Source organism: Octopus bimaculoides, chromosome 18 (genome assembly GCF_001194135.2).
Source record: "Octopus bimaculoides isolate UCB-OBI-ISO-001 chromosome 18, ASM119413v2, whole genome shotgun sequence".
Lineage (NCBI taxonomy): Eukaryota > Metazoa > Mollusca > Cephalopoda > Octopoda > Octopodidae > Octopus > Octopus bimaculoides.
Genome location: NC_068998.1, coordinates 16,698,719 through 16,708,531, shown reverse-complemented (window position 1 = coordinate 16,708,531; position 9,813 = coordinate 16,698,719). Strand labels below are relative to the sequence as shown.

Sequence of the window (9,813 nt, the reverse complement as noted above, 5' to 3'; positions counted from 1 at the left end):
TTGGGAGGTCATAACTTTCAGTAGTTATGCCAAAATTAGAAATATTCGCTCTATCCTGTAAAAACTCGAAATAGTTTACTTTCGATATTTATTTCAACATTGAATATTGACTTTGGTTAATTTTGTTTGTTTTCATTTTACCTTACTGGATTTTGTTTTGATACTTTAGTTTAAAATGTGTATTTTGCTCTTGTAGAATTGTAAACTAACTTTATTTCTGCTTGAAATTTCGCTACATTTGTCAGCGGCCACTTCCGGTTATCAAATTTACGAGTGATCCCTTGCTTTGTAAAGCTAAATAAAATGCTAAAGCACTTTCCGTCATATTCTCACATAATTTCTCTATCCCTAACACTTCATCATATAAAGCAAAACGGGTAAACAATTGTACATTCACTTTATCGCAGTACACATAAAATTCATGAGTCTTGCTCTTGACGAAAACTTAATACAAAGAATTTCAGATGATATTCCTTAAAATGAAGCTACATGCCATTTATGGACAAACCTTAGGCGATTCAGTCCCACTGCATGACACTTTTGACAAATTTCTTCTACTATTACCCCAGGCCTCATGAGTGGATTTAGTAGATGAGATCTGAAAGAATCCCACCATAAATACATATGTGTGTGTGTTTGTCTTGATATTGCATAATTGTAGTAAAAGAGTGCCATTCATTTCCAATATTTTACCTGAACATGTCGCAACCATGGAGTAATATTTCTTTGCTTGGTGACAGGAAAGCCATCTGGCCATTGAAAATTTCACAAAATTCTATCTAACCCATGCAAGCATAGAAAAGTAGATGTTAAAACGATGATGATCATCATTATTATCAATATTTAATGTCCATTTTCCATACTGGCATGAGTTGGATGGGTTGACAGTAACAGGCAAAGCCAGGGTCTGCACCAGGCTCCATATTCTGTTTTGGCTTGGTGTCTACAGCTGGATGCCTTTCCTAAAGCCAACCACTTTACTGAGAGTAGTGGGTACTTTTTACATGTCACCATCACCAGTGCTTTTTACATGATACCAGCATCCACATCAATGCTTTTTATGTGGTACCTTGGCTTTAGGATCTCAATTCTGTTGTGGTGGCTGGGTCTTCTCGAGTACAGCAATGTGCCACATATCTCGGTCTTCTGTTATCTCCTTCGTAAGGTTCAGCAATGATGATGATAAAGAAAGTGGGAAACAAATATTAAAATAGTGAATGGAAACAGATTATTTTGCAAATTTGGATATTTACATATCCTTTAATATCTTTTATCCTTTCTTTTGACAAGAAAAAGGCTTCATAAAATATGCTTTAACAAATATTTTTCATTTGATTTTCATAGCGAGAAGAAAAACAGTTAGAAGCTGCTTTAGATACAATCACACAAAGAATTTCTGATTTGAAAAATTGTATTCACAGTTTTCTGATGAAAATAGAGCATGAATATGCTTCAATGTCATGGTGAGTAATTTAATTTTTCCAGTTTTCTCTTTTTAAAGGAAAATGGAGCTCATGGCTGTTGTTTAACCACAAGTCAGCCCTGATCAAACTGACTTCTTATCAAAAGTGTTCCAGTTGTGATTATCCCATAATTTTATTTATATCTACAATTGCACTATCTAATGTGTCCTTTCTTTTCAGTTATTTTCATTTGGCTGAGCAACAATGAAGAGATTCTCTTTGAAGACTCTATTTTCATCATTTTTATATCTATTTCTGCATGCTGAGTTCATGTAGGTCTATTGATTTCTTTAATACTTCTACATTTGTTATATCAACAACCAAATGACGAATATCAAAACATGTTTTTATGCTGACATAGGTTTCATGTGTTATCGCTGTCCAATTCAGTTCTTATTTGGAGTTACTTCAGTTTTGGACAGGTCAAAGGATCACGTCTTGCCTTTTCAATTCATTTTGGCATGATTTCTATGACAGGATACCCTTTTTAACATCAACCACTTAACAAAGTGTACAAAGAGCATATTATCATGACATAAGCACAACAGAAGTTGTCATGTTCTCAACAAAACTAAAGAATCCCCTGTGTCCTATGTTGTCTCTGTTTAATTGCCAGCCACTTTACAATGGGTACTGGCTACATTTTATCAGGTTACCAACACTAGAGAAGTTACCATGTCTCCCTGCAAGGCTAAAATGTCTTCTTTAATCTATATTGTCTCTTTTCTTCTTGAGGGAAACATCATCATCATTTAGTGTCTGCTTTCCATGTTGGCATAGGTTACACAAAGTTAACCAGTTCCCACACCGGGAATCAAACTCAGGCTACCTGGGTGAGAGTCGGGAATCCTACCCACTAGACTACATGGGAAACATGACAGGGAATATGAATAGAAGAGTGATGACCAATAAGATGGAGAAGAAGAAAATATGAGTGGTACAGGAGAGACTCAGTGGTATAATGTCAGGCAAATTACAGTGAAACACTTTGCATAGTGTCATGTTAAGTGATGCAATGTGATTTAAGTCCTGGTAATATATCTTCTGGGTAAATAAAAATCAGGATAACGAACATCAATAAATATAAAGACAATATAAAATTGACTGCAACATTTATTCCAACACTAAATGGAAATACAGCAACTAGCATAACGTGAAAAATCTGTTAAATACATTACATAGTTTCAAAGTGTTTCTCGAAAATGAAGATGAACATTGGAAAAAAATGCTAAGCATTGCATCAAGAAATTCCTGCTACAGTTTTGCTCTTGCTGAAGCTACAAAGTGGAATAAACTGCTCTCATGTCAATCCAAACCCACCTTCCTAAGGAATAAGCAGGGAAAAAGCTTCCCTTAAATAGCTGATGTAGGGACACCTGGTTAGTCTATCACATTAAGGGGTGGACAGCCCACGTAAAGCTAAATGAACTTGACCATCACGTTATGAGCCAAAATGGGTATCTAAAGGTAAGGAGGCAAAATGCAGATACCTAAAGGTAAAGAACAATCATGCCTCTGCTACACACCTTTCATAGTGTCTGGTACTTTATGTAGTTGGTATTAGTCAAATAAGAAAATGATTTTATATTGTTGCAAGTTAAATAAACACTTTGACTTTTGGTTTTAGAGAGGAGATTGAAGAAAAATAGCACAATATGATGGGATAGCAATGAAGTTGTGTTGTGCTAAGAGAGAGAGCAGGTGACAGTAATGGATGTGGATGATGATAACTGGTAAATATCAATGAAGAGTTACTTGGGGTAGAGATGGTTAGCAGAAAGGGGTGATGTTATTGAGTGCCAAATACAAACATATCCATTTCCATTCCTTTTTACTTGGGAATTGTTGTGGATGAAAGGAGTTGAGACATAAAGTGAGATGGTGAGAGAGAAGCAAAGTTGGGATGAAAGATGGATTCAATATAAACAGTGACTTTATTTCACAGGTGATGTGGTACAGTGAATAGATTAGGAGAACAAAGAGAGACTTAATAGGAATATATTAGACAAGAGACCTAATTATATATACCCCAAACTTCATCACCACCATCATTAGTTTAATGACCATTTTGCTATGTTGGCATTAGTGGGCACGTACTCTCCAGTACCATGAGTCTCCTATTATGATCTTTTTGTCATCTCTTTCATGTTGTTCAGTTTTTTTTCATTACTTTGTTTCCATGTCTTCCTACATCTCCAATATTCCTGAACAGGTTTCAACTTTGCTTTTTCTTTTTCTTCTCTCTTTTTCCAGGCCAAATGCACTTGATAATTTTGCCTTGCTCTCAGGACAGCTGAATTCATTGACACGATTATTAAAAAGTGAAAAAATCCCACCTTTGAAGAATTATGTCTTGCTTCCACTTGCTCTTTCTCCAGATAAAGATCCAGAACTTGAAGTAACTTTTTAATGTTTCTAAATATTTGAAAGCAACTGTTCATCATATATATGAAACTATAGTCTTGATTGATAGCTCCTTTCTTTTAATGTTATTTTTAACCCTCTGTTCTGAAAATTTATTTCAAAATTTTACAAATGCCATACAAGAAATGTTTTAAACTCTGTTGTGAACTTATTCATCATAGTCCTCGAGGCAATAACAGAGGAATTCAAGACAGGTTGCCCCTGGGAGCTCCTCTATGCTGATGACCTGGCCCTCATAGCAGAATCACTACCAGAACTATAGAAGAAATTTCAAGTGTGGAAGCAAGGTTTAGAACCGAAGGGCCTTAGAGTCAATGTTGCAAAGACCATCCACACATGGCCAATGCCAGCGCCGCCTTGACTGGCTTCCGTGTCGGTGGCACATAAAAAGCACCAACCGATCGTGGTCATTGCTAGACCCCTCTGGCCCCTGTGCCAGTGGCACGTAAAAAGCACCCACTACACTCTCAGAGTGGTTGGCGTTAGCAAGGGCATCCATCTGTAGAAACACTGCCAGATCAGACTGGAGCCTGATGCAGCCTCCTGGCTTCCCAGACCCCAGTCGAACCGTCCAACCCATGCCAGCATGGAAAACAGACGTCAAACGATGATGATGATGTTGACTGTATGTCAGCTAATATTTTTTCCTCTCTGTTTATTTAATTCTACAATGGCTTTTGCATATTAAATATAATGACCCCCTACTTACCTACTAATGAGGTAATGAATATAATTGGCATTATAGGATTATTTAATTTTAAGAAATCTCGTTTTTCTGAACTAACAAATAAACCTTTATGTGCATTATTTAGTAATATATAGTGAGAGCGATACCCACACATGACCTGATTTTACAATGGGATTTTTTGAACATCAAATGGCTATGAAGATCCATCTAAGAAAAATAAGAATGAAAAGGGTCAGTAGCTAAAAGATGATTGAGAACCACAGATCTAAATGAAATGCATATATACATGAAGTACATATATATATATATATATATATATATGCACACACAAATACATATGTCATTTTGTATATTTATACATTTGTAAATGAATTAGTGTACACTTATTTACACAATAACTTCAAATGACATTTAAAATTAGAAATAAACACATGGGATGAATTGATGTGATCTTTAGACAACCTGCCACATCTGTAATAATAGATTTACTATATGTAGGCACAGTTATATGCTTACATAACTGTGCATACATGAATATGAGTAACAAAGGAGTAAACTTGACTACACAGTTGGATAGAAATTGCTCAGCAATTTAAGAGTTTTTAACTTCTTTTACTGTATTGTCTTTTGTAGAAACTAACTGAAGGCCGATTAATGATTTTCAATCATGAAGTTGTTCCTGTATACCTTCGAACCAAACCAGAACCTGAAGTTGAAGAGAAGTTCAATGAACTTACCTGTCGGTTAGGCCCTAGCAGCCATGATACAACACAGGTAAGACGAGAGCATGGTTGTTTTTGAAAAATAATGTTTTCTTTTTTTTTTTTTTCTTTGTTTGTGTTTAGTATCAATTTCTTTAAGAAATATAATTACCATATCTGTTCTTGTGTAAGTCACACTATTTTATATTTGATTTAAAAAAACAAAAAACTGGGGTGCAACTCAGACATAGGGCAAAGCTAAAACTATGTAAGGAAAAAATTTTGTTCCAAGATTTAACTCTAAATTAGGGAGGCAACTTATTCACAAGAAAATTTGGTAGCTTGTATTAATATATAATTACTACAGTTAAGGCAGGAAGCTGGCAGAATCGTTAGCACACTGGGCAAAATACTTAATGGTAGTTCACCGATCTTTATATTCTGAGTTCAAATTCCACCAAGGAATCAGCTTCATCCCTCCCCCAATATTGCTGGCTTTGTGCCAAAATCTGAAACCAATATATAATTACTACAGTTAACTAGTACTAGCTACATAGATCCCAGGCTTCATGAATAGGGCTTCAATGCAATTTGCTTGACACAGAAAGAGCTGCAAACTCTAACCTCAAATATATTACTAATACATCTTCAATTTTATGCCTTTGAAATCTACTGGCATTGTCATGATTAGAAACCTAAATGGACTAGACATTTCCTCAAAGCCTGTAAGAGTTTTTACTATTGAGTAGCTGATGGCAGCTTTGTGTTTTCAGTGAAGATACAAATCAAGTTTAATCTAACTTTTCATTCCAGCATATCAACAATTAGATCATATAAAATACATTTACTTAAATTGTCTCCTGTCATCTTATGACAAACATTCCTAGCAATAAAATATCAATTCTCAATACATCAACAAAGGAACCTCTACATTGTGTTATGACTCGGTAACAATAGCAGTCAAATTCACTTCAGATCATACATCACTATCTTAAAATGGAAGTTCCGGACAGTAGTTCTAGAAACATTGTCTGAAAAGATGATGTTATGATCATAGCTGGTTCATTTTCATTATAGATTTACTTCAGCAGGGCTGTCCTGAGGCAAAACCACAACAACATCAATTATATTCCGATCTTTTTTGTGGTTTTAAACATTATTGCGCCTGATACGGAATCCTTGACATATAAGTCAACATATTTTAGCTGTACATCGTTTTAACTTGATTCAGTAGTTTTGAGAAGCAGGTAAGATTTCTAATCAAAGGAATATGAATTAGTGTACCATAACAGATAATAACTAACTTAATTTCAACATTTTTTTGTTTCCAGCTTGTCCACATCTTTTTTGGTGCTTTATCATGGCATGAAATTTGGTTCCTTTAGATTCTCTATTACCACTAACACTAAAATATATATCTCCATGTGGTGCACCAGCATGACCGCAGCCACTTGGCTGAAACACATAAATAAATAAAATAAAATATATATATAACAAAACAAACAAAGCAGGAAATTGGAAATTTTTTGCTATTATTAATCACCATTACATGCATTTCATTTGCTAATAGGAGTCATAGAGTTTAACATGTTAGATGGACATGTAAGGAATTTCCTATTAGAAATTGTCCCACCCATGCCAGCATGGAAGACAGACGAATTTTACCTAACTACCTATATTGTGTATGTGTACATGTATATATGTATGTGTGTATATATATATGTGTGTGTGTGTATTTAAAGAAAACAGAAAATGGAAATAATATTGATGAACAACAATTGATTTGCATCAATTTTTATTTATTAATTATTTACAAAAAGACTGCATCCCATCTAATAGCCATCTAGCAATCTTTTTGTAAATAATCAATAAATAATAATTGATGAAAATCAATTGTTGTTCATCAATATTATCTCCATTTTCTGTTTTCTTTAAATTTTGATTCCTGATAAACTCCTGTTTATCCTTCTTTGCCTATAATTTATGAGCATAACATGTTTTCCCATGTTTAAATATAGGTAATATACTGATAGTATAATGGATATTTTTATCCCTTAGACAATTATTTTAACATCTAACTCCGCTAGCCTTATATATATGTGTGCATATGTATATATATATTTATGTATGTATATATATATACTTGTATGTATATATATATATGTGTGCACACTTGAGTGCATGCATGTGTGTGTGTGTGTGTGCGCCCGTGCATGTAACATTAAAGAATTGGGATTTGGAATTCGGGTAGGTACTTTGTGAGTACTCTGATATAATCCAGATCTGGCTAACCAGATCGAATGATGAGGCGTATTCAGAATCGTTTAAGATAAACAATTGAACTGTACTTCACTCGATTGGTAAAGAGTTCACATCATTGCATTTCATACAACATACAGAGTGTATAACAAAGCATCTAATTCCAATCCAATACGTTTCTGCGATGATAAGTGTCCTAATGTGTGTGTGTGAATGTATGTATGCAAGTTATGTGCATGTTTTTGTCTGTGTGTGTGTGTGTGTTTGTGAATGCATATGTGTATATGGAGTGAGCCAAAAAAAATTACTTTACCATAATTTGATATTATTTATAGACCTCCTTAGTGAAGGCGCGTGGCTGTGGTTAGAGCGTCAGTCTCACAATCATGAGGTAGTGAATTCGATTCTAGGACTGTGCTGTGTATTGTGTTCTTAAGCAAAACACTTTATTTCATGTTGTTCCAGTTCACTCAGCTGTAGAAATGAGTTGTAACATCACTGGTGCCAAGCTGTATCAGCCTTTGCCTTTCCCTTGGATAACATTGGTGGCATGGAGAGAGGAGGCTGGTATGCATGGGCGACTGCTGGTCTTCCATAAACAACCTTGCCCGGACTTGTGCCTCGTAGGGGAACTTTCTAGGTGCAGTCCCACCTCTTATGTGTTCATAGCTTACATTGGGTACATCTTATGGAGTTTCTACCTACACCTTTTCTACAAATCGAGCAGGGCCACCTACCTGAGGGTGTGTGATGAGTTCGCCTTCCTACTTACTAGAACTTTGGTCTTTGCTACATTGACTCTAAGGCCTTTTGATTCTAAACCTTGCTTCTACACCTGAAATTTCTTCTCCACTTCTGATCGTGATTCTACTATAAGGGCCAGGCCATCAGCATAGAGGAGCTCCCAGGAACAACCCACCTTGAATTCTTCTGTTATTGCCTGGAGGACTATGATGAATAAAAGGAGACTGAGAGTTGATCCTTGGTGGATCCCTACTTCTACCCAGAATTCTATACTATACTCATTGCCAATCCTAACCTTACTAACGGCATCTCTGTATAGAGCCTGTACAGCCCTTATTAACCATTCATCAATCCCCAGTTTCCACATTGCCCACCAGATAAGGCATTGGAGGACCTTGTCAAAGGCTTTCTCCAAGTCCACAAAAGTCAAGTATAGGGGTTTATCTTTAGCTAGGTATTTCTCCTGCAGTTGTCGAACCAGGAATATAGCATCAGTGGTGCTTCTACCCAGCACAAAAACGAACTGCATCTCATCTAAGCAGACTCTCTCCCTAATGAGATGGACTATGACCCTCTCCATGACCTTCATCACCTGATCCAGCAGTTTGATACCCCTGTAGTTATTTCTATCTAAAGCATCACCTTTACCCTTGTTGCAGTTGACTATAGTGCTGTTATGCCAGTCATTGGGTATGACTCCATCATAAACTACATGGTTTACAATGCAGGTAACTAGGCCATAGCCCACACCACCAGATGTTTTAAGCATCTCAGCAGTGATTCCTGATGGGCCGGGGGCTTTTCCTGTTGTCAATGGTCTACGCTCTATTGGGAGTGTAGGGCTTAAATGAGTAGGATGATATGGTCTAATGACTGGAACCAGTAAAAGAATAATTTGATGATGTGTAGAAAATTGTCTCATTATTCCTGACTATTTAACAAAAGCCCTCTTTTGATTCCTATTGCCGTATATGTATTTATTTTTCTCCATATAACCCTTACTTGTCCAAACTGTGTAAATAAAACGAATGTTATTTCTTTACTGTATTTCTTTGATGCAGCCTTACATGCTGTACAGCCAGGTAAGTTGTACTTATGTCCTATATGTTGTTTTAGTCATTGTCTGCTTGTGTCTTGTCTCCCATTCGACAGCAACAGGTCAACTATGAAACATTGACTTAAGTTGTTAAAAAAAAAAACAAAAAAAGAAAACCTCTTCTTGATCCAGACTTGCTGAACTAACATTACTCTCTCATATTGTGCATGCTTCTCAGATATTTGTACCGTACTCTGTCCTCATTGTATCTTTCATTTCTTTCTTTATCCTCTTTGATGGTTTCTTATATTATGGCTAAAATGTTTCTCTAAGTATACATTTCTATGTTAATAGAAGCCATTATGTGTCTTACAGACAGTTATGTAATTTCCCCATCCATATGTATGTATGTGTGTGTGTATATATATATATATACATATATATATATATGTGTGTGTGTATATGTGTATATATATATATATATATATACATATATAT

General features: G+C 35.6%; 1 protein-coding gene across 2 annotated transcripts in view; it reads left to right on the top strand.

Annotated features, from left to right (window-relative positions):
- Positions 1-9,813, top strand: part of LOC106871197 (mediator of RNA polymerase II transcription subunit 8) — a 19,673-nt gene that overhangs the window by 883 nt on the left and 8,977 nt on the right. Inside the window, exons 2-5 of one of the 2 annotated variants that reach the window (XM_014917543.2) lie at positions 1,345-1,463; positions 3,717-3,861; positions 5,209-5,349; positions 9,341-9,361. In XM_014917543.2, coding sequence (XP_014773029.1) covers positions 1,345-1,463; positions 3,717-3,861; positions 5,209-5,349; positions 9,341-9,361 — 426 coding nt within the window. The remainder of the gene's footprint in view (positions 1-1,344; positions 1,464-3,716; positions 3,862-5,208; positions 5,350-9,340; positions 9,362-9,813) is intronic. The other variant, XM_014917544.2, reaches the window with a different exon arrangement.